The sequence below is a fragment of the Pongo abelii genome, chromosome 9 (assembly GCF_028885655.2).
Source record: "Pongo abelii isolate AG06213 chromosome 9, NHGRI_mPonAbe1-v2.0_pri, whole genome shotgun sequence".
NCBI lineage: Eukaryota > Metazoa > Chordata > Mammalia > Primates > Hominidae > Pongo > Pongo abelii.
In genome coordinates, this window is record NC_071994.2 from 3,222,331 (window position 1) to 3,246,456 (window position 24,126).

Below are 24,126 nucleotides of genomic sequence, written 5' to 3' on the forward strand. Positions count from 1 at the left end.
CACACTATCTTTGAATTGTGTTTGTGTCTGTGTCTTCTCCAGACGTCAAGCTCTCTGGGGACAGGGGTCATAGCATGGTGGGTCCACATCTTGAGCCCTAGGTCCGGTGCCCAGCATTGAGCTGACTTAGTGATGTTTGTGAACCCAAAGGGGAGGGAGAGGGTGTGGAGTACCGGACTCTGCTGTGAGAAAACCTGGGCCCCTCCTCTGATGATCTGCTCAGCTTTTAGGTCAGTGGTCAGGACAAGAGTGGACAGGAAGCTTCCAGAATCCAGGACCAGCCTGGTCTGATTCCACTTAGCTGCACTCTATCTTAGCCACATCATTTATTCATTTGACCATATCTCTTTCAATGGTCCATCCATCCATCCATCCATCCATCCATCCATCCATCCATCCATCCACCCATCCATCCACTTATCCATCCATCCACTTGTCCATCCATTTGACAAGAACTCATCAAGCCGCTTTACTTGCCAGTCCCAGGGAGACAGCGGCAAGTCGGCTGCTGGCTCTGTGCCCTCATGGAGCTCATCTTCTAGGGAGACACAGACACTAAAGAGGCAAACACAGGAGTGAATAAGCAGGGGTGGGAAGCACATGACACATTGGACTGTGCCGGCTAGGGGTGGGGGCTGCTTGGGCACAGTGGTCACTGTGGGTGCTGACAGGGCAAGCGCACACTAGAGGAGCTGAGAATTCAGCGTCTGCTGCCAGGAAGCCCTGGGCATCACAGAGCAGGACAGACAGTCACAAGGACAGGCCCCTGAAGGCTGGGCAAGACGGTGCCAGGGGCAGGGACACCAGAAGGCAGCGAGGTGGGTGTGCCAAGGTCAGGGCGAGCGGGACACACCTGGAGGTCTGCAGAGGCGGGCCAGACGATTCATCTGGTCTTGAAGGTTTGGGCGGGCCGCCCTCTGTGGAGGCCTGGATCCCTGCCATCCTGGCAAGGAGACCTTGCCCTGATGTCTCTCACAGACCTGGGCTCAGAGCAGTCAGGTGACACGCTGGAGGTCACTCAGCCCGAGAAGAGTGGGCAGGACTGGAGTGAAGCTCTGCCTGGGCTGTAGTCCAGCTTTTGCGGCTGCCTGGACCCAGACCAGCCCAGGGCAGCCTTGTCCTTCCATGTGGCTGTAGCTTCTCCAGGTCCAGAACGCGACCTGGTTGTCTTTGGGCTCAGCAGTGGGTGCCGGGGCAGAGGCCCCTCGCTCTCCATCTGTCTAGACTGGGCTATTTGTCATGCATCCCAGACACCATCAGCAGCCAGCCACCTTCCTGTCCCGCTGCACACAGATGGATGGCCCCATAGGGGACCCTGCAGCTATTTCCTGGGCTGGGAGGATGGGACTGATCCTGTAGGTTTCACCTCTGAAACTATCCCCACCCTTATCCCATTTCCAGGTCTTTCAGGAAGGAGGCCACACGGCTCCTGGGGTCTTGGGTGAAGTGTCACAAGAATGAACAATCTTTCCCATGCTGCCCTCAAAGCCTAAGCGTCCCCCTGCCACCAAGGCTTAGGCTTTCCCATCCCCCTGAGCCCCCCAGATGGCCTTCAGACCAACAGTGCCCACACTCCCCTCCCCCTGAGCCCCCCAGATGGCTTTAGATCAACAAACAGCACCCACACTCCCTGCTGAGCTGCCAGTTCTGAGAGCACGGTCTAGCGAGAACTGGCAGCGGGTGGGGGGCGCGGGACTTGACGTGGCCAGAACACGTTCATCCTGGGGAAGGAAGAAAAACCAGCAAAGGTGCGTGCCTCTGGGTTGGGGGACTACATGTAAGCTTTTCTTCTTTCCAGTTTTTAGCGTTCTTCAAATTTTCCATAAATGAGCAACATATTGCTTTTCTAGTGGAAAAAGAACAACTTTATTCAAAGGCAGCTGCAGAATGTCCCACCCAGCACCAATAGCACCCATTGAATGCCTTCATTTGGGCAAGAAAGAAAACTTTTGCAGGTCTTTATTTGAAAAAATACATGACTGGAGTGCTTTTCATCAAAAATGTCCCCATCTGGGTGGAAAAAAATGTCGGCGATTTATCTTTTTAGTATTTTCCGTAGGGCTTGAATGTTTTAACAATGACCAGAAAGTATTTTATTTCATGGTCAGAAAACGCATCAAATGGTTTGTGCTTTGGAAACTTGGCTTCACCTCCTTCCTTCCTTCCTTCTTTCCTTCCTTCCTTCTTTCCTTCCTTCCTTCTTTCCTTCCTTCCTTCCTCCCTCCCTCCCTCCTTCCCCCCTCCCCTCCCCTTTCTTTCTTTTCTTTTCTTTCTCTTTCTTCCTTCCTTCCTTCCTTCCTTCCTCTCTCTCTCTTTCTCTCTTTCTCTCTCTCTCTCTCTCCAAAGCAAACGTTTGGGGCAAAAGCTCCAGATGATCCAGGGCTGAGGAGGGAGGGCGAGAACAGAGGTGGGAGATGGGAGCAACCCGCAGAGAGCGGATGGCCCTGGGGACGCAGGAGAGGCTGGGTGGGGACAGAGGGGATGGAGGCTCCTGCATCCGCCGGCCCACGGGGCTGGGTCTGTTCTGTGCAGAAGCAGCACCATCTGGTGGCCTCTGCTGGTGACATCAGGCACCTGCCAGTCCTGGGCCTCAGAGAGGGGGACAGAGCCCTGGGTGTGGTCCCCGTGGGGTGGGCAGGACAACGATGGCTGAGCGGGGTGGGGAGTAAGGAGTAGTTCCACCTCAACTCTGTAGTGGGAGAATCAGAGCCTCAGCCAGCAGGTGGCATGGACGGCGCCCACCTAGCCCAGGAGTCCGGAAGCCTGGGTTCCAATCCAGCCACTGTGGGCTGGGGTCTGGCTGTGTTTTATTTCGCAGTTTTCTCCCCTGGGACTCAGGTGCAGCACGGTGGGGAGAGGCCAGGTGAGGGGATCTGGGCTGGGCCTGGGGGCGTGGTGCCCGTCCTCACCCCGATTCAGGAGGCTTCTCCTTTCTCCCTCCTTGCCTGACCTCTTTCCAGCTCCGTTTTCCTGCCTCCCTCATCCTCAGCAGGCCTGGCTGGGGGGTGGTCAGGGCCAAGTCTCTCCGGCTGTGTCCACCCCTTGGGTGCTCAGGGTAAGAGCTAGGTGGTGGGCGGGGCTCCTTGTGGTCCTGGAAGCATCTGGATTCGGGGTGGGCGAGGGTCGGTGGGGGTGGGCACCTCCTGGCAGGCTCTGTGGGTGGGGCAAGCCCACTTATAGGAGGCCCATGGGCAGGGACTGTCCCCTGGCACCCAGCTCGGCGCCCTCTCCCAGGGCCCTCCGCAGTACCACCCGCAGCGGCTCCCGCTTCCCGGGCTGCCGGCCCAACCCCAAGTAGATGAGGGGCTTGGAGCTGCTGTTGACGCAGGCCAGCAGCATGGCCAGTGGGGAAAACATGGGCAGCAGGAAGTTCAGCAGGGGCTGCAGGCTCCAGTAGAAGACCAAGGGCAGGCCACAGAAGAAGAGCAGGATCAGCGCGCCTAGGACGATGCCGTAGAGCCTGGGCCTCGCGCGCATGGAGCAGCAGGTCACCCAGACAAAGAGGACCACCCCAGCTGTCCAGGCCACGCAGGCCAGCACCAGGAACCAGGTGACGCTGGCCACGTGGTAGCGCAGGCAGACCAGGGGGCGCGCGCTGTTGCGCAGCAGGCCGCAGGCGTTAGCGGGCAGCAGCACGGCCGGCAGGGTCAGGGCCCACACCAGGGCGCAGAGGACGGCCGAGGCGTGTCTGGGCCGACAGCCGTGGTAGCAGGCGGGGAAGAGGTCGGAGAGGCAGCGCTCCACGCTGAAGGCCGCCAGCAGCCAGAGACCCACCGCGAACCACAGGAAGGTGAGCACGAAGTAGAGTGTGTCCTGGGCGCCCAGGGCAGCCTGAGCCACGGAGAAGCCCACGTGGCAGGAGAGGAACAAGAAGTCGGCGGCGGCCAGGTGCAGCAGGTAGACGGAGAAGGGGCCCTTCTTGATGTGGAAGCCGAGGTTCCAGAGCACCAGCCCATTACCCACCAGTCCCCCGAGGCCCACGATCAGCGTCAGGTAGAAGACCACACTGTCGAAGGTTCTCCAGAGGCCGAACAGCCCAAACATCCTGGCCAGCTCAGAGGGTGCTGGCGAGGGACCTGCAAGAGGGAGACAGACGTGGTCCTCAGGCGTCTTTTGTGACCCCGCTGGGGGCACAGGGAGTGGCACCCATGGCCCTGCAGGTGCCCTCTGGGTGCAGCCCCTGGACCACCCTTCCCAGCGGCGAGACCTCATCCGGGGCTCAGCCCTCTGCACCTCAGGTCAGGCGTGCCTAACGCCTCCCCATGCCTGCGGGCAGGCCCAGGGCTCCTGGCAGGGTGCACTAACGTGCTCAAAAGATGTCCATGTCCCTCATGGATGTGGTGAGGGTGACGCTGCACCCTCCACCATGTGCCAGACAAGGCTCTGCAGACACAGGGGACGTGCATGGGGAACCCACGTGTGGGGCCTTCCTCTTCCCCCAGAGGTGGGAGCTTCTCCACGGTGGACTCTCATGGGGCTCCCACCTGGCAAGCCTGGACCAGCCTGCTGGCGAAGTCACCTCCCCGGAGGGTCTCTGGAGGTGTCCAGGGAGGTGCCCAAAGGCAGAGGCTGCAGGTGGCCTGAGGAGGAGGGAGGAGGGAAGATGTGGTGTGAGGAGCTGGAGGGAGCCCCCAGCCTTCCCTGTGCACTCCCGGCCTAAGCAGAAGCTGGATCCCGGGGCTCATGCTGCCGGCGGTGCACTCAGGAGGCTGCTCTGAAGCCTCAAACCAAGAGAGGGGCTTTGGTGATGGTGGCAGGGCCAGGGGGCCTCTCCAGGAGCCGCTAACACAAGGGGAGGGGCAGATACAAGTGGCCACTTGCAAGGAGCGAGGCCGAGAGTCCCGAGGATGTTCTCAGAGCGAGAGAGAGATTGGCCACCGGAAGCTGCACTGAAAGGCAGAGGGTCTCAGAGCAGCCCTTCCCTTTCCAGCCATCCCTCCTCCCCCAGGATCCACATGGGTCCTGTTCTTAGTCCTGGGAGATGTATCAGGACCCAGGCTCAGCGGTGGCGGCATCAGGGATGAGAGACACGGGAGAGAGAAGAGAGATAGAGACAGACAGAGAGACAGAGATGTAGACAGACATTGAGAGACAGAGACAGAGAGACAGAGACAGGGAGATAGCTATAGAGAGACAGAGACAGAGATAGACACAGAGAAACAGAGATGAGACAGACAGGGTGTGAGAGAGAGAGAGAGACAGACAGACCGACAGAGAGAGAGCGATCAAGCCGCCAACACACACCTGGAGCCCTCCCTGTCACACCTTTGCCTGGACTGTGTCCCCGGCCCAGACAGCCCTCAAGACCTCTCCCCTGACCAGGTCCCACCCTACTTCAAGGTTTTGCTCCTTCTCAGGGGCCTGCAACCCCCTGCAGCTTCCTCCGACCCCCATGAGGCCCCTTGCCTCATGCCCGAGCATCCCCTGGAACCTTCTTTGTGCTTGTTGTTGCCCCTAGTCAGGGGGTGGGGAGTGCGGCTCGGGCCTTGGCTCCTGTGCCTTGCTGTGGCCGGGCACATGGTGATGGTGGCCTGTCCTCCGAGCCCAGCCAGGGGGAGTGGGAGACCTTGGCTGGGCCCTGGCTTGTGGTGGTGACTGTGGTGACTGGGGGTGGGGTGGTGGGGTGGAAAGACACCTCCCCTCTCCGAGCCTCAATTTCCCGAAGGAGGTAACCAGACTTTCCTGGCTGTGCTCTGGCTCCGGCTCAGAGTCTGAGAGCTGGGGGTGAGGCCGGTGCTTGGGACCCCATGCTGGGGTGAGGGTGGGCTCTATTCCTGGAGAGACAGTTACAGAGAGGAGTGGCACGGTGGCGGGGGGGGCATCTTCATTGTTATCCGAACAGGTTCACCTGCCCGGCCCACTCCAGCAACACCCTTGAGCTCTGGTGTCCACACATTTCAACTCAGCCGGCATCCCCACCCCCATCCTGCCCTGCCTTCCCTTCCCAAAGGAAATCCAAACGTCCCAGCCAGCCCCATCCACCAGGCAGTCAGGCTGAGAGCAGGGGCCACTGCGGAATGCAGGGGAGGGGGCCAGTGCCTCACCTGGGGGGTGCAGTGGGGGCAGGCGGAGCCTTCTACCTGTGATGAGGCTGACCCCAGCTCTCTCAGGCCCTTCTGTGCTCAGATCAGCGCTCATTGCCTGGAGGCTCCTCCCAGTCCCTAAATCCTTTCATGTCCTCTGGGACCCAGCTGGCTGGACGGAGGGCACCCAGCCAGTTCCCTAGAAGTGACAGGGTGTGGCACTGTTCACAGGAATTGCAGGAATTAGCTAAAACAAAAAGTTGTCAGTGTGGGCAGGCCTTTCCTTCCTCCTCAGCGCCTCTGGCAGGGGAACTGAAGGCACCAGGTCAGTGCTTTCCACCCACTCCCACCTCACCTGGTGCGTGGAGGGGAGCGTGAAGGAGAATGGAGATCCTCTGTGCCCAGTGAGGCTGGGCCACCTTCCGGCTGCCCCACTGATGTTGGGCTGCTCCTGCTAGTCTTTGGTTGGCTGTGGGCACAGGAGGCCTAGAACTGTGGACAGGGGCCTGGCTGTGTGGCCTTGAGAGAATAACCCAACCTCTCTGTGCCTTGGTTTCCCCCTCTCACTGGACTGACCGTTTATGGACAGCTCGAAGCCTGGGTTCCCAGGCTTGGGACTGGCTCTCCTAATGTGTCAGCCAACCAGTGCATCTGTGGGTGGTCTGCAGAGGCGGCCCTACCCCTTCCTAAGGAGACCCCCTCACTGTCATCTGTTTGCCTCAGAGCCTGGGCTCCCAGCCGTTGACGGATTGTTTTCCGCATTTTGCTCTGCAGAACACTGGACGGTGAGATGTTCTTGATAAGAGACTTTTTCCTTCCACGGACTGCGTTCCGCAGCTCCTGGGTGGGGTGCAGGGTGTGTTAGCTCAAGCCAGAAATTCGGTCGTAAAGATGCTGTTTATCTTCACATTTCTCAAATGGACTTGGCTTCGGAAATCATTTCTGTAACACAAACCAGTAGCCTGTGGAGCTCTAGGCGGGGGCCTGCTGGCTACCCAGCTCCCAGCATTGTTGCACATGGCTTTGAAATGCACAGCACAGCTCGTGTGGCCCAGGGGCACCTCCTGCCACCCTGCCTGCTGGCTCCACCCCAGATGCCGGTCCTCGCTGGTCTCGGGACCTCTCCCGGCGTGGCTCCACCTTCTTCTCGAGGTCACCATCCAGTCCTGTTTCAACTAGCCCCTCCAAGCCTTGCTTACCTGACTCCTGTTTGGGTGAAACTTTGAGCATCTCTATTAACTTAGTTGGTCACCTGCAGTCACCAGGGGCCCAGAGGGATGCACAGAGGGAGACCACCTGCCTGGGTCCCTCTTGGCCGCCTCACCATCAGGGGTGGGATGGGGAGCTCAGCATCAGCCACAGTGCGCAAGGTGGAGTTTTGATCCCTCGCAGATCCTCAAGCCAGGCAGGGCGCCCGGCTTCTATCCCAGGTAGCAGTCTCCTATCCCAGGTCTCCGATGGCGACTGCAACCCTGTGCCCATGGAGGGCTTCCCCTGTCTAAGGGCCACTGGGAGTGGGATGGCCTAATTTCTGGGGTCACTTTCTATTGGACACTTCAAACAGTGCTGGGCAAGGGCAGTTGTTTGAGGCAGCTTGGGGTGAAGCTCTTAGGGAGGACGTCTTGTGCAGCTCGGCCAGCCCTGGCCAGGCCCAGGCAGCCACCAACCCTGGTTTCTCCATCGCCCCTGACCCCTCCCACAGCCCCTTCTCGTGTCTGCCCACCGTCTAGGCCATGCTTCTGCTTCCTCACCTGGCTGGGTAGCCTCTGTGGGGCATGGGTGTCGGCCCCGCCGAGGCTTGGCTTCGGTCTGTCTTGTTCTCTCTGGGAGGGGTCTGGTGCGGGTGGAATGCATGGAGGGAGCCTCCACTGGGGAAGCAACTGCTCCCGGTGTTGCAAGGAGGACAGAGCCAATGCCCGCCCCATCCGTATCATGGCCGACGGTGGCCTCAGAAACTGTGTCCACGTCCCAGTCGCTGGAAGCTGTGCACGAGCTCTTCCTGGAGAAAAGGGCCTTGGCAGACACATGGATTTTGAGATGAGCTTGTCCTGGAGTATCTGTGTGGGCCCTAAATGCAATGACAAGTGTCCTTATACAGGAAAGGAGAGGAGGGACACTGGAGAGCAGGGGGAGGCCACGTGAGGTTGGAGGCCAGCAGGGGTTACACAGCCACAGGCCAAGGAGGGCCACAGCCACCAGGAGCTGAAAGAGATGAGAAAGCACCTTCCCCTGGAGCCCTCGGGGAGCACGGCCGTGCCGCCGCCTTGACCTCAGACTTCTGTCCTCTGTAACCAAGGGAATAAAGTCCTGCTGTGTGAAGCCACCCGGTTGTGGTTATTTGTTCCGGCTGCTGCAAGAAACGACTGCAAGGCAGGTGGCACGCTGGTACCGTTTAGGTGAGCGCTCTGTGTGAGTGCGTGCCGCTCCACCGGGCCTCAGGTGGCACGCCGGTGCCATTCTAGGAGAGCGCTCTGAGTGAGCGCCAGCCACTCCACCGAGCCTCCTACGCACCCCCACAGCGCCATCTGAGACGGCGACCTTGTCATCCTTGCCCGCACGTGGGGAAGCCAAGGCGCCAGAAACTTAAATTGCTCGTCCAGGTGGTGCAGACGCCCAGGCGTGGTTTGTCTGAACACAGCTGTCCTGAGCTTGTCTGATGGTTTGAGCTGCGGGCTGGGGCTGCATGGTGACTCTGCACAGCTCACCCTACAGCAGCTCTGTGGCCCTGGGCAGTGTCCTAGTCTGAAAGTGTGGGCGATGATTTTATCACTTCGGGTGTGTTGTGGGGACTCAGTGGTGATCTATGTGGGGGCTGGCTGGGGGCTACTGAGGAGGCAGGAACAGCGCAGGATTCAGCCGGTTCGCCAGGAACCCGTCTCCGTTCACGTGGTTTCCATGCCACCATCCTATCTGACCTTCAGGACAACATCGGCCGGACTCAGCCCAAGGGAGAACACAGGATTTCCCAGGTCCCCCAGGGCAGAGGGAGAGTGGGGACCGGGTGTCCAGCAGGGTCCTGCGCACCCTCACCCCCGCCTGTCTTCAGAGGAGCTCAACAGTGGGAGTGTTTTAATATAGGCATTATTATTATTATTATTCAGGTAGGCGAGGCCGCCAGATCAGGAGACGCTGCCATTGAAGAGGTGGTTGCTAACTCATAGCTCCCAGGAGGAGGGGAGGGCGACCCCACAGGGGCCACATGGGGCAGTACTGGGTTGGTCAGGAGGCAGAGGGAGAGGGGAGGGGAAATGTAGATGGGAGCTTCCTCATGGTTTCTGTAGGAAGGAGTGGGTGAGGCAGCCAATGTAAGTGGGTTTAGGGTTGGCAGCTGGAAAAATTTCAGAGCTCTGGGTCCTAGAGCCTGTCCCTGGTGGTCTGGAATCTGGCCCTGGGGTGATGAGGGCAGGGATAGTGGCTGAGAATGTGGGAGCTGGATAGAGGAGGGGCTGGGCGTGGGTCTGCATTTGAAAGGTGAGCTCATGAAGGCGTTGTCACTCTCTAGCAATTGACTGACCCTGGGAAGGGCCGTCCCTTGTGGTTTTCAAGGCCCCAGATGCCAAAGCTTCAGAACACAGAAAAGAAGACCCGGGTGGAACAGGGAGTACCGGGAGCTGTGGAGGCTGGTGGACCGGACCTGAGGCCACCCTCCTTCTGCCTCCCTCCCTCCTTCTTCCCAGGTTGGAGTCTTGTGTGGCCCGGAGCTAGGGGCTCCCACAGGGCTGCTGCTCCCTCCTTCCACCAGGGGACAGACAGTTCCGGGCTGGGAGCACCCAGCTTAGAAACCAGAGCCCCTCGGTGGCGGCCAGCACTGGGCTCTGCTGTGTCCGGCGGTGGCTCCTGCCAGGCCCTCTCAGTCTCTCGAAGCCTCAGTTTTCCGTGGGTTACTTGGGAAGTTCATGTGACATCATGCATGTTACATGTGTGACCCAGCACCCAAGGCAGAGTAATGACTCGGAACGTGCTGGCTCTGCTGCTAGTGAGATCCAATAGCTTAAAAGAAAATCACCCCTTCATTAGAATAACCAGGTCTGACACGCTTCAGTGGCCACACATGGGGGTGGTGGGGAAGCAGGAGGCAGAATGGACAGGAAACCCCATGGCCTTGGGAGCTGCCAAGAGCAGCCTCTCTCCAGCTGGGCATCGTGCGGGCACTGTCAGGGTGGGCAGGTGGGTGGGGTGTGTTTCAGAGGAAAAGCGTCAGGGCTGTGGGAGAATTGTGCAATTTCACGAGAACAACAAAACTAAAGCCATGGTCATGTTTTAGGTGTGATGTTTGGTTTTATTTTTCCAGCGTGTGAGCTAATGAGCTAGCTGAGGAGTGAGCCTGCCTCACCCCGTGAAGATGCCACCCAGCGCAGGCTGATTTACAGACTCGCACCCGGGCGCTGGGGAGGGGACGGGGAAGCTGGCCGCAGGCCTGTCTCCGCTCCTGTCCTCACACACACAGTCCTCACCCACACAGTCCTCACCCACAGCCTCCCTGGGCCCTGAGGACGGAGCGGGTTACACAGGCTCCCTGGAATGTTGGCTGCCCCCAGCAGTAGCCACCTGTTCTTGGGAACCCTATGCTGGCCGTGGCAGCCCCGCAGGGGCCCGGGGTTGCGGGTGGACGGGATGGGCTGGGCACTGGCTGAGGAACTTTGCCTGCGATCCAGTTGGATGTGGCCTTTGAGCAGCGAGGCCCTAGGGTCCTGCAGGGTGGGGTCTAGGGGTAGAGGGCAGTCAGGGGTCCCTGGTGGGGCCTTGTGGCTCTGGGGGCAGAAGAGGAGGTGCAGCAGGGGAGGTCAGAGGAGGCGCAGGCTGGGCAGGGGTAGGTGGGAGCCTGGACGGAAGCTCAGCCTCCAGTTTGGAGGCCAGCCCACATGGTCCTAATGTCCTGAGGGCTCAAGGACCACAGAACTGGAGGCTAAGCTGGCAGATCTGGGGCCAAGGGGACACCCCACCAGCATCCTGGGCCATCAGGCCATATACCTGCTGCCACAGCAGCTACTAGAGTGGGGACGGGCTGGGCCCAGTTTCCATGGAGACCTCAGATGAGGCCACATTTCCCGGACTCCTCGGGAAGGGGCTAATAAGGAGGAATCTAGAGCCACTCCAATCCCCCGGACACTGAGGGCAGGCTGTCTGGGAAGAAGTGAGCATTCTAAGGGTCCCTGACCTCTCTGGACCCTTATGCAGCAAAGGGGTCTGGGTGCGGATGGAACCAGGGATGGGGGAGCCAGTGTGGGACTGAGGACACCTGAGCCAGCCCTGGTCCAGTGAGGCGGAGCGTGTGGGGTGGGAGGGTGGTGCTGGGAGTCACCTTCTGGCTCTGCAGCTTTCTTGTGGTCCTGAGCGGCCACATAGCCCCTCTGAGCCTTGGTGGTCTCATCTGTAGAGTGGGAGCATTTTCCTACATTATTACAAGGATTCCCTGGGATCACGTCCACGGTGAGGTCATGTCCGTGAGATGAATCTGTGCTTTTCCTCCTGGTTCTTCCTTGTTCTGGGGGAAGTTTATGTCCTGGGGCTGAAAGTGGAATTTGTGGACAGGCCACTTCCCTTTCTGTTCTCATTTCTCCAGCTGAGGAACTGAAGTTGCTAATCACGTCCTGGAGGTGGGGAGAGAGGGCCCTGTCCAGATCCTGGGCCAGAGATAATTTGGGAGGAGGTAAGTCCCCAAGTAGGGGCTGGAGGTCCTCTAGGAGAGGTGGGTCCAGCCCCTTGGGCTCCCAGTCTCAAGGGATACCTGGACCCAGGCCTGCTGGGCACGTGTGGGAGCCTGAGGTGAACGCACTGTGTGGGCTGGGAGGGGCCCGGTGTAGCCGGATTCCAGGGTGCTGACCAGGGGTCTGCGACTCACTCCCAGACTCAAGAGGGACAGGCTCAGTCACGGCCCAGAGGGAATGTCCCTCCATCACCAGGCATGTAGGCCGGAGTCAGAAATCAAAGAAAACACTCTCAGATGCCTTGGTCTGTGGCTAAGAATTGCACTGTGGACTTGGATGTGCGGCATTGGTGGCAGTAGAATCGACAAACATTTCTCTTGGGCTCACAAGAGGATGGACAGGCCTCAAAGCGCTGGGTTCTCATATTTTACAGACCAGCAAGCAGAGGCATAGGAATGTTCAGAGATGGCCTTGGTGGCACAGTGGGGTGGCTAGCGGGGCTCAGCCCAGGCTGTGGGCTCCAAAGCCCCTGCTCTAGCACCCCTGGCACATGCTCCTGGATGGCAGCCAGGCCCGGCACTCAGCGGAAGCTCGGAAACCTGTTGAGGGGTGAAGCCTGGGTTCCTTCCTCAGAGGGATCCTCTGGAGCGGGACCTGCTCAGGACAGAGGCGGGTGAACTGCCTTGGATGGGGCCGGTGTGAAGCTTTCTGGTTGCTGAAGACCTGGGTCCTGTGGGGAGACAGGGCTGCAGGCTGCTGGGTGGGGCTGTAAGAAGCCTCTCCACCCACCCAGGGTGCATCCTCCTAATATCCAGGGACACCCATGGGGCTGGCTTTTCTGAAGCTCCGAGTGAGGGTTGCATCGTCCAGGTCTGAGTTGCATGGCCTTGAGCAACGGGCTGATGATCAAGGACAGCCCCACAGCCTTCTGGAAGCCTCAGCCCCTGCTTTTCCTCACAGCATCTGTGCTGGGGTTGGGGGTACAGTTTTTGATCAATGCACACCCTTATGCTGATAGAATGAGTGGCTTTGCGGTATCACTGCATTTCCTGCTTAAAACCCATGACAACATAACAGACCCAGGACAAAAAGCCTGCTGGCTGCTTTGGATATAGTTCGTCGGGGGAGGGGGTCAAGTTTTGGGCAGTCTTCCATTTTAGGGTCAATTTAGCTTCCACAGAGGGCACGTGGTGAGCTGAGGGGATGGTTGTGTTCTCTGTGGGTGCACCTGCAGCATTGAGGAAGCTGGAGTGGGAGGGGAGGTGGGCTGCGGGAGGGCCTGGACCTGCCCCTCACCTGGTGTCTGGCCTTGCTTCCTTCCTTCCCGGGGTCTCCTCACTGCAGCTGAGCAGGGAATGTGTAGCAGCAGCAGCTCTCGAGTGCCAGTGCATGAACCATTGGGGAGGTTTCCCAAAAATGCACATTCCTTGGCCTTCTACTCCCCAGGGACCCGGCCTACCTGCCTGGGCATGTAGAGACCTTGCCTTTCCAGCTGCCTCCCAGGGGAGCCTCATGCTCCGGACCGAGGGTCACAGCTTTGGCAGCACATGACTGGGTCACCCACCAAGGCCTCCCCCAGGTCCGGCTGGCCCCAGCCTCTGACCCCACCACCTTCCCCAAGTCACCCTCTTGCCTCACGGGGGCTGCAGCTGGGGTCGGGGCCCCCAGGGCTCAGGCTGCTATGTCCACCAGGCCCCGGCGGGAGGTCTCCCTGACGGCCCCCAGCTCAGCCTCGTCTCCCAGTGCTCGCTGGAGGACCAGCCGGAGGGGCAGCCTGCGGCCCTGGGCACTGCCCAGGCAGAAGTAGACGACGGGCTTGGCCGCGCAGTGCACGGCGGCCATGAGGAAGCTGAAGTGGTAGAAGTAGTGGGGGATGTGCCAGAGCAGGTTCCGGGACAACCGGTAGATGCCGAAGGGTAGGCCGCAGAAGAGGAAGAGGAGGACGGTGAGGAGGATGAGCCCGGGGAAGCCCCGGGGTGGGGGCCGCTGGGGGCCTCGCTCCACCCGCAGCAGCAGCATAAGGCTGGCCCCACACATGGTGCAACACAGCATAGCCAGCAGCACCGCTGCCACCAGCCACAGCGTCCGGCACAGGTGGCGGCTGGGCTCCCCGAAGAACTGGGTGCAGGCGCCGCTGAGCAGCAGGTGCAGCAGCAGGCAGAGGGCCCAGGTGAGGGCGCACACACAGGTGGTCAGGTGGCGTGGGCGGCGGCATGAGTACCAGGCCGGGAAGAGGGCGGCCAGGCACTGCTCCACGCTGACGGCCGCCAGGAGACTCAGGCCCACGATGTAGCAGAAGAAGCGCAGCGTTGCCAGGCTGGTCTGCACGAAGCCCGGGAAGTCCAGCCGGCCTTGCAGCAAGTCGGGGATGATGGCCACCATGTGGCAGCCGAGGAAGATGAGGTCCGCGCAGGCCACGTCCAGGAGGTAGATGGCGAAGGGGTTTCTGTAGACATTGGAGCTGAGCAGCCAGAGGACCGCCCCGTTCCCTAGCAGCCCACCGAGGCCGAGCCCCTCGGTGAGGGACAGGATGATGAGGTTGAAGGCCACATCCTCCTGGGCGCCGTCGGCGGCCCCCACATGCCGTCCAGCTTCTCTGGGCTCCATCATGGGGCGGGGGGCCAGGGGGTGCTGCGGGAGTGTGTTCTGCTCACTCTCTCTCCTGATGCCCCTGCAACCACAACAATTGAGTCTGGGGCTCAGGAATCCATGCCCCCTGCTCTTCCCCACATCAGGGGAGATGAGATAGCTAAGAGTTGGGTGGGTGACCAAGGGACCAAGGGAATGGTGAGACCCTCCAGGAGGAGACCCCTCTCCCATTTCCACCCTCAGCCACCTGACCTAAGCTTCTCTTCCCTAAGACACTCAGGAGGAAGGTGTCCCCATTCCTCCCTTCTCTGTGGTTACCTGGTCTCAAGGGCCTTCCGTGGGGCTGGTTCCTGCAGGCCAGGTGGGGGCAGGGACCAGGAGATGTGGGAAGAGGGTCTGAGACCCATGGGGCTCCCTATTGCTAGTGGTGCCTTGATCCTCAGAATGGCCTTTTTTTTTTTTTTTTTTTTTTTTTTTTGAGATGGAGTCTGGCTCTGTTGCCCAGGCTAGAGTGCAATGGCACCATCTCGGCTCACTGCAACCTCTGCCTCCCGGGTTCAAGTGATTCTCCTGTCTCAGCCTCCCGAAGAGCTGGGATTACAGGTGTGCATCCCCACGCCCAGGTAATTTATTGCATTTTTAGTAGAGACAGAGTTTCACCATATTGGCCAGGCTGGTCTCAAACTCCTGACCTCGTGATCCGCCTGCCTTGGCCTCCCAAAGAATAAAATATGACTTATTTTAAAGTCCTGAGTGTGTCCCTGAGTGCTTGGGGTTGGGGGAGATGGGACGGGGCCTTGCCTCTCCCCAGAGACTGGCTGGGGTCAGGGGCCGACACCAGGTGCCCCTCCCTCCTTGGTAGTGGCTGGTCCTTCTGTGTCCTGGGAGGGCTGGGAGTTGGGGTGAGGAGGGTGGGGGTACAAGCAGAAACCCCCATAGCTGGTCTTAGTGGCTTCTTTCCACCTCAAGGTTGTGCTCAGAACCCCTGCTGTCTCCCTCCAGTGATAGGAGCACCCGAGGCCATGCAGGGGGACGCTGTGGTGCTGGGATGCTGGGGAGAGGTGGCCTGGGGCGGGGCTATCTCTAAGCACAGAGGTGCTAGCCGCCCCGTGAGGTGCTGGTCATCTCCCTCTGCTTACACCCTCAGCTCTGTGGTCTTTTGTTTGACTGGGGTGAAATGACAGCCTGAGGTTGTCCCCACCTCAGGGGTAGGCATGGGGGTGGGGGGCTCAGTGGAGAGGAGGCCCCAGTCCCAGTACCTCAGGAAGCTAAGTCCTGCCTGTGGTCCAGTCTGAATCTCCTGTGGGCGGAGTCAAGCCTGGTTGGAGATATAGGGCTCTTCCTCCTGTCCCTGTGCTCCGTCCTAGCACCCAAGGCCCCGGGAAGGCAGGTGATGGGTGGGAGGTGAGGTGGTGGTGGAGGGAGCCCCACCTGGGCCTGCATCATCAGGAGGACATCCTGAGTGGGGCAGACGGGGCATCACTGCCATGACAGGTGGGGAGATGTGGGGAGGGGGACAGATGCTCTCCCACTCAGGATAGCTCGAGGGGGTCACCAACCCTCAGGCCCAGAGGGAGGCAGAGATGAGTTTTGGGAGATCTTAAGTCTGTTGATGGTGGACCGCCTTCCAGGCACAAGTCCCGTCCACCCATGGAAGGAGCTGTCTCCAGGATCCGCCAGCAAGCTCCAGCCCCAAAGCAACAGGTGGGGTTTCTCCAGCCTGTGGCCGCCCAAGGGCCGTGGTCCCTCTCCTATCTCACCTCCTGCATGGCTGAGGAGGACACTGGCCTCGCGGGTGGGCCCCAGGGAGAGAGCACGGCAGGGAAGCAACAGACATAGAGGGAGAGGGGAGAGGGGAGAGCGCGGGGAGAGGGGAGAGGAGTGCGGGGAGAGGAGTGCGGGGAGAGGGAAGAGTGCGGAGAGAGGGGAGAGGAGTGCGGGGAGAGGAGTGCGGGGAGAGGAGTGCGGGGAGAGGAGTGCGGGGAGAGGGGAGAGGAGTGCGGGGAGAGGGGAGAGTGCGGGGAGAGGGGAGAGGAGTGCGGGGAGAGGGGAGAGGAGTGCGGGGAGAGGGGAGAGGAGTGCGGGGAGAGGGAAGAGGGCGGGGAGAGGGGAGAGGAGTGCGGGGAGAGGGGAGAGTGCGGGGAGAGGGGAGAGGAGTGCGGGGAGAGGGAAGAGGGCGGGGAGAGGGGAGAGGAGTGCGGGGAGAGGGGAGAGTGCGGGGAGAGGGGAGAGTGCGGGGAGAGGGGAGAGTGCGGGGAGAGGGGAGAGGAGTGCGGGGAGAGGGGAGAGGAGTGCGGGGAGAGGGGAGAGGAGTGCGGGGAGAGGAGTGCGGGGAGAGGGAAGAGGGCGGGGAGAGGGGAGAGTGCGGGGAGAGGGGAGAGGAGTGCGGGGAGAGGGGAGAGGAGTGCGGGGAGAGGAGTACGGGGAGAGGGAAGAGGGCGGGGAGAGGGGAGAGGAGTGCGGGGAGAGGGGAGAGGAGTGCGGGGAGAGGGGAGAGGAGTGCGGGGAGAGGAGTGCGGGGAGAGGAGTGCGGGGAGAGGGAAGAGGGCGGGGAGAGGGGAGAGGGGAGAGTGCGGGGAGAGGGGAGAGGCGTGAAGTGACAGGGGACAGAGAAGGAAACAGGGAGGAGAACAGGGGGATGTGGGGTTAGAGCCACGGAGCTCAGCCAGACCCGGCTGCTGCCCCCTCTCTGCTCTGACCCTGGAGGAGGTCTCCCTGTGGGGCCATGTGCCCCACTGGGGGCTCGGGAGGGAGGCAGAGCTCTGTAGGAAGGGTCGCCACAATTGGGTTACAGGACTGTGGGGAGTAGAGGAGTTTGTTGCATCCTTGGTGAGCAGGAGGAGGAGGAGAGGGAGAAGGAGGGGAGGAGGTGGGGGAACACGATGGAAGAGAACAGGAGAGAGGAGGAGGAGGGGGAGGAGAAGGAGGGGAGGAGGCGGGGAAGGACGATGGAAGAGAACAGGAGGGAGGCACAGCATTCCCCGTACCTGGGTGGCCCAGGAGCGGCTCTGTGTCCCGCCCGGACAGTCAATACTGAGAAGCCGTGAGGCTGAGCACCCAGGTGTGGCAGGGAGGAGAGGGCCTATCCCTGGCTGCCCCTATGACTCCCCTTGAGAGACTGCATCTGCATGGAACACTCTAGATCATGGAGGAAGCAGGGCAGACAGGAGACAGAGCCACCGAGGGTGGGGGGTCGGGAAGCCATCACCCAAGCGATCGTCATCTTCTGAACTCAGCCCAGGGCTGGCTGCGGACTAGGTGGCGCGGCCCATCAGAGGGTGGAGGCTGCGGCCTGGAGAGCTCCCTGTTGATAGCGTCTGCTGTTGCCCACGCCCCGCCCCTGCCACCATCTGGCCAGCAAAAGAGCCCAGAAAATGCCGAGCGCCTGGGCCGGCCCCAGAGACCCACCCTGATCCAGCCACCTGTGCTACTCACCGTTTGGGGCAGAGGACTGGCCGAGCCCTGCCTGCTCTGACCTTGGGCCTTGGATCTGTCCTGGCTGCGGCCGAGGGCTCCAGTCCCCAGAGCCTCTGGGCGGCTCCTGTTCAGTGTCCACCAGCTCCTCCGAGTCACATGGCATCCAGCCGGAATGGGGCCGGTCAGGAAGGCGTCTGTCTGGGGACCCCTTCTCTTCCGCTCAGCTCTTGCCCAGGTGTGGACAGCAAGAGAAACCCTGAACCTCTCTGCAGCCTTCCAGGCAGGCCTGGCAGGCAGAGGAAACCACGAGATCTCTGGGTGGAGCCCAGCCAAGCTGTGACTTCACTGGCACTCCTGGCTCAGAGACACCAAGCCCTGTAGGGCCCTTTAGGGACCACTTCTCTCCATCTATGCCTCGGAGGGGCCGGCTGAGAGCCGGGCTACCGGCGGACCTTGTCCTTGCAGCAAAAATGTGTTTTTCTCTCCGCAGAGCACAGGCTGCCGGCCCCAGCTGTCCAGGCAGCGTGGGACCGCGGGGAGGAGCGGGGATGTGCGTGAGGCCGTCCCTCCTGCCGCCTTCACAGGCACACAGTAGATGGCTGGTGTCAAGAAGCTGCCGCGAGGTCCCCGGCCGAGGAGAATCAAACATACAGCAGCGTCAGGCTCCGGGAGACCTTGTGAACTCAGTGATTTCTGCTCTTCTCAGAGGGGAAAAAGGTCCCGTTTCAGACCGTGCCTTTCCTTCCAGTGCCCTGCCTTAAGGGAGATCGCAATTGACATACCAAGAGAAAGAAAACAAAGTCATTTTTTTGGCCTCTGTTCCTCCCAGAGTCCAGGTCCTAGCAACTCTTTTCTCATCTTTGTCTTTAGAAAAATCTCCAAGGTACAGAAGAGTGCAGGAACAGCATGGATTTGCTCCGAAGCGTTTCCCACTCCGTGCAGTCTGCCTGACCTCTCCTCTTGCAGACCAAGTGAGAGCAAGTTTCCCACACGTGGCCTTTGACCTGTCACTATATCAGCAGGCATCCCCCAGGGCACCAGCATCCTCCATCTCCAAAACGGAGGGGCCGCACGCAGGTCGTTTGGTGTCTGTGCAACGCTGGTGTCTGATGTATGCGCCGGGCTGGTGTCTGACCTCCGTGCCAGGCTGGTGCCTGACAGGCAGCGGTGCCACTTGCTGAGTTGTGTCTCAGCTTCAAATCCTCCTTTCTTAAACCAGGATCCAAGCTGCCAGGTGCCTGGGGCTCTGCAAACCATGCCTGGGCTCTGCCACTGCTCTGGGAGGCCCTGCCAGTGGGTGGTCACTCACGGATGGCCCAGGGGTGTGGGGGAAGTGCTCCCAATCGCCCCACACGTTCCAAATATCTCACCCTTCTAAGTGCCACACTCCCTCCAGTTGTCCCACAGTTCCAGTAGTGCCACTCCTTTCAATTGTCCATCCCACCCTTTCGTAAGTTCCATGCCTTCCACTTGTCTTACACCTTAAAATTGTCTCACTCTTCCAAATGCCCGAACCTTCCAATTGTCCCACTCTTCCAATTGACCCACATTTCCAATTGTCCCACCCTTTTACTTGCCCTGTTCCTTCCAATGCCCCACCCTTCCAATTTTTCCATTCCTTCCTATTGTCCCACCCTTCCAATTCTCCCACCCTTTTAATTGTCTCACTCTTCCAATTGTCTCACTCTTCCAATTGTCCCAGCTTCCAAATTGTCTTACTCTTCCACTTGGCTCACGCTTTCAATGGTCTCACTCTTCCGATTTCCCCACCCTTCTAATTGTTCCACTCATTCCAGTTGTTCCACCTTCTAATTGCCTCATCCTTCCAATTGTCCCACCCTTTCAATTGTCTCTCCCCTTCCAGTTGTCCCACCCTTTCAAATGTCCCACCCTTCCAATTGCCCCACCCTTTTAATTGTTCATCTCTTTCAATTGTCCCACCCTTCCAATTTTCCCACTCTTTCCAATTGTCCCACCTTTCCAATATATAGGTGATTTGGTGATTTGCATTTTTTTCCACCAAACTTTTTTTGTATGTATAAATATGTACACACACACACACACACACACAAATACATATATATGTATATATATAAATTTATGCAGATATATCTAACTGCATAAATCTCATAACTGGGAGTATTATACCCAAGAGGCTTTGTCATGAGGTGTCTTTATATCTTCTCAGTAATTTTCTTTGAATTCTATGGAAAACAGTAAATTCTTTATGGTTGAGATGTATGAAAACAGGCCACATAATAACTCAGGAGGCAAAGTCCCTTTTTTTGCCACTGACTCAGGCATCTCTGTGCCCATCCTTGATTTGGAGGATCTGAACGAATTCTATCTCCCCAAATTGGCCCTTACAATCTCACATGCCTGCCTCATCTGTGACAGTCGTGGGCCTAGAGGAAGAGGGCTGGTATAATTTTAGCAGCAGGTATTTGCAGTGAAAAACAGCTCGGGCCCAGTGAGATGCCAATGAGGGAGAGTTGCATCTCTGTTTTTCAGAATACCATATTCTAGTTTCCTCGGAAGTAAAACAAAGAGAGATAAACAACATTAATAATTTGACAATCAAAAGAGAATGTGTGTGTGTCAGAAGAGAAAAAGGAATCTATTCCATTAGGGCACCGACTAAAAGTATCATGAAGAAAATGATAACCTGGCTCATCTTTAGAGGATTATTATAGCCAAGAAATAATTCATGATTCAATCCACACTAACAAACAAAAGTCAGGGCTGGAATCTGTTAACGGGTGTATTATAGTTTTCCTTTGAAAAAATTTCCCTCTCTCTAGCCTTCCTTTTCTACTAAAGAGAAATTATAGTAAGACCAATTTGTGTGCAAAACAAGTTTTGGCTTATTATACTTCCCTGATTATAAAGTGCAGCAAGAACCAATTGGCCATACCGGCCCCTTTCAAGTTGACTTTGCTGGAACTTTACCTAAAAATATATTATTCTAGTCAAAGCCTTGGTAAAATAACCAGGGTCTCCAATTGTGTCCCATTTCAAAAGAAAACATTCTTACTAAACCTATATAAACAACTAAATGCCATAAAATCAGAATATTCACTAATAGTGTCTGAATTTTGAAGAATTCAGATAGAGAGAAAGGTACATTTACTCACAAAAACTTACTTTACCCGATTGCTCTAAACTATAAATAACTCAAAAGAAAAAGCTTTCTGGCCGGGTGTGGTGGCTCACGCCTGTAATCCCAGCACTTTGGGAGGCTGAGGTGGGTGGATCACGAGGTTAGGAGTTCGAGACCTGCCTGGCCAATATGGTGAAACTCCGTCTCTACTGAAAATGCAAAAATTAGCTGGGCATGGTGGTGTGTGCCTGTAGTCCCAGCTGCTCGGGAGGCTGAGGCAGAAGAATCGCTTGAACCTGGGAGGCGGAGGTTGCCGTGAGCCGAGATTGTGCCACTGCACTCCAGCCTGGGCGACAGAGTGAGACTCCATCTCAAAAAACAATAAAAATAAAAATAAATTAAAAAAATAAAAAATTAAAAAAAAAAAAAAAGAAAATAAAAAGCTTTCCTTGAGTCTTCCTGAACCAGAGCAGCAGCTTCCAAACAAGATGTGGTGTGTTCGCCTTGGAGCTGTCATATGCTAAGCAGCTCTTGTCAGTCAGATGAGAGTTGTCAGGCATTGTAGAACCCAGCAGCTCCTCACATTGAGTCATTTCTAGGGAAAAACAGGCTCCCTGCTCCTGAATATCTCCTCCTTGCATTCCCCAGCCAGCCAGATCCTATATAAACCATTTTTGTTTTACCATAGAACTCTTTTGGGCACCATTAATTCCATTAGCATGGGGTTAGCTTCACTTAACATCCCATAGCAAGCCAGAAAATGCCCCTCAGGTGGAAATTCTCGAGTCCAAAGTCCCAGCAGTTCATCGGGAAGTGCTCACAGCCTTTTGCCATTAGCCCCAATGAACACTCCACGGAAGACTATGAAGTGGAGGTTTTGTTCTGGCTCGCACTCCGGCTTCTACTTTATATTCTGTGGGCTCAGGCAATCTTACCAGTTCCCATTTAGCATGTCCAGTTAACATTTCTCCAAGGGCAGATTTACATACCTTCAGTTTTATAGTACTAGGTGGGAGAAACATTCCCCAGTCAGATATATAAATCAAAAAGTATCTGGAACAAATCTCAATCAATTTAGAAGTTTATTTTGCCAAGGTTAAGGACATGCCCATGACAGCCTCAGGAGGTCTTGATGACATTTGGCCAAGGTGGTTGGGCTACAGCTTGGTTTTATACATTTTAGGGAGACAAAGACATCAATCGATACATGTAAGATATACATTTGGTCTGGAAAGGCGGCACAACTCAAAGTGGGGACTTACAGGTGATAGGCAGATGCAAAGATTGTCATATTGTCTATTGGTTGAAAGAGTTTATCTAAAGATCTGGATTCAATAGAAGGGACTGTCTGGGATAAGATAAGGGTTGTGGAGACCAGTGTTCTTTTTTTTCTTTCTTTCTTTTTTTTTTTTTTTTGAGACAGAGTCTCACTCTGTCACCCAGGCTAGAGTACAATGGTGTGATCTCGGCTCACTGCAACTTCCACCTTCCAGGTTCAAGTGATTCTCCTGCCTCAGCCTCCCCAGTAGCTGGGATTACAGGTGCCTGCCACCACACCCAGCTAATTTTTTGTATTTTTAGTAGAGATGGGATTTCGCCATGTTGGTCAGGCTGGTCTCGAACTCCTGACCTCAGGCGATCTGCCTGCCTCAGCCTCCCAAAGTGCTGGGATTACAGGTGTGAGCCATCTCGCCAGGCCAAGACCAAGGTTCTTATTATGCAGCTGAAGCCTCCAGGTAGCAGGCTTCAGAGAGAATAGATTGTAAGTGTTTCTTATCAGCCTTAAAGGGTCTGTTTTTTCAATGTTAAGGTCTCTGGTTTTTTTTCTTTTTTCTTTTGGAGATAAGATCTCACTCTGCCACCCAGGCTGGAGTGCAGTGGCATGATCTTAGCTCACTGCAGCCTCAACCTCCCAGGCCCAAGTGATCCTCCCACCTCAGCCTCTTTAGTAGTTGGGACTACAGGCATGTGCCATCACAACTGGGTAATTTTTGTATTTTTTGTAGAGATGGAGTTTCACTATATTGCCCAGGCTGGTCTCGAACTCCTGAGCTCAAGTAATATACCCACCTCGGCCTCCCAAAGTGCTGGGATTACAGACATGAGCCATCGTGGCTGGCCTAGAATTTTATTTTTTGTTTACAGAACAATACCCATTTTCATAAGACATTTAGGTAAAGGAGTCACAACTACTTTACATAAACCTGTTTAAACATCTCAAAATTCATAATTCTATCATCCCTCACATTCTTATGTTCTGGTCCCAGGAATTTTTTCTTGTCTACCAACAGACTATTTTACCTTTTCTGGTGAAAAAAGATTTGGGTTCCCAGCAGGGGATTGAGCCAAGGGACTCAGGCCCTTTTGTGAATCTTTATCTCATTTTTCGTCAGCATTGCTCCAGGCAATGTCAGCTTTCTCATTATCACCTTTGCCTTTTGATTTTTCTTAAATTTCTCTATAATCTGGGGCAAATGCCGAACAATTGGTATGGGGCCCTTTAATGTTGAGAGAGTGGCAGGAGCTCCCTTTGGTCCACTCAAGCTTTGATAGTGTTGTAAAGATCTTTGTTTTAACTCCATCAATTTTCATTTTGTTTATTTCATTTTTTAATAAACATTGGAAGATTTCCACTCTTCTGGGATAAGTCCCCTGACTCCCTTTTGCATTTCCCATTTTTTTTTTGTTAATTATCTTAATGTTTTTATTAGCATCTGTGAGGCCCATGAAGGATAGCAAATTTAAGAAGGCTTCTCAAGCCATTGTTCGATTCTGCAGAAGTAATGTCACCTGGGGTGCCCATGGAGAAGGGGTCCCCTTAACCACAGCATCTACTGTGACCTGAGTAATAGGCACATTCGTGGGTGAATATCTGGTCATCACAAAGTCAGTCCCACATGACTTGTTTATGAAGCATATCAACTGCTTCCTCTGGGGTGATCCACTTGGTATTTTATAGGGAAAGTTGGGCAGTCCTCTCTGGGTAAACAGCCCTTACAGTGGCGTTTATCAGGTCCACTAGGCTGGTCATTCTCTCAGGAACAACCCCCTGTGCATTTGGATCACATATACTCATCAGCAATTATTTAATAGTGAGCTGTGGGTCTACATCAACTCAAACATGCTCTTTCATTCTGTAGCATTTGAAATTAAGGGTACTATCCTTAAAGCAGTTACTCTTACAGTCCATTTTAGTAAAGGTTTCTTAGGAAGCTGACGATACCAATCTACAAAATGGAACAATTCCTTCACATTATACCATCTAGTTTTGTTACTTGATTTTGCCCTTCTCCAATGTTGACTCTCTTCTAGGTGACCACAGGTTCCAGAAGCACATTTTGCTGTCTGT

The 24,126-nt window shown here is 56.6% G+C and overlaps 2 protein-coding genes across 2 annotated transcripts; both read right to left on the bottom strand.

The window, feature by feature from the left end:
- Positions 1-3,174: 3,174 nt before the first annotated feature.
- MRGPRG (MAS related GPR family member G) lies at positions 3,175-4,044 on the bottom strand. Its single transcript, XM_024255695.2, has one exon. The coding sequence runs from the start codon at positions 4,042-4,044 to the stop codon at positions 3,175-3,177; it is 870 nt and encodes a 289-aa protein (XP_024111463.2).
- A 6,241-nt stretch (positions 4,045-10,285) lies between these two features.
- MRGPRE (MAS related GPR family member E) lies at positions 10,286-17,984 on the bottom strand. The gene is made up of 2 exons (XM_063728284.1): positions 17,696-17,984; positions 10,286-14,342 (listed from the first exon to the last, which is right to left on the bottom strand). Exon 2 carries the CDS (start codon positions 14,279-14,281, stop codon positions 13,343-13,345), a length of 939 nt encoding a protein of 312 aa, XP_063584354.1. The 5' UTR covers positions 14,282-14,342; positions 17,696-17,984; the 3' UTR covers positions 10,286-13,342.
- Between the last annotated feature and the right edge of the window lie 6,142 nt (positions 17,985-24,126).

Excerpts from the sequence above, each read along its gene's own strand:
- MRGPRG (XM_024255695.2), bottom strand. The coding sequence starts at position 4,044 with ATGTTTGGGCTGTTCGGCCTCTGGAGAACCTTCGACAGTGTGGTCTTC.
- MRGPRE (XM_063728284.1), bottom strand. The coding sequence starts at position 14,281 with ATGATGGAGCCCAGAGAAGCTGGACGGCATGTGGGGGCCGCCGACGGC.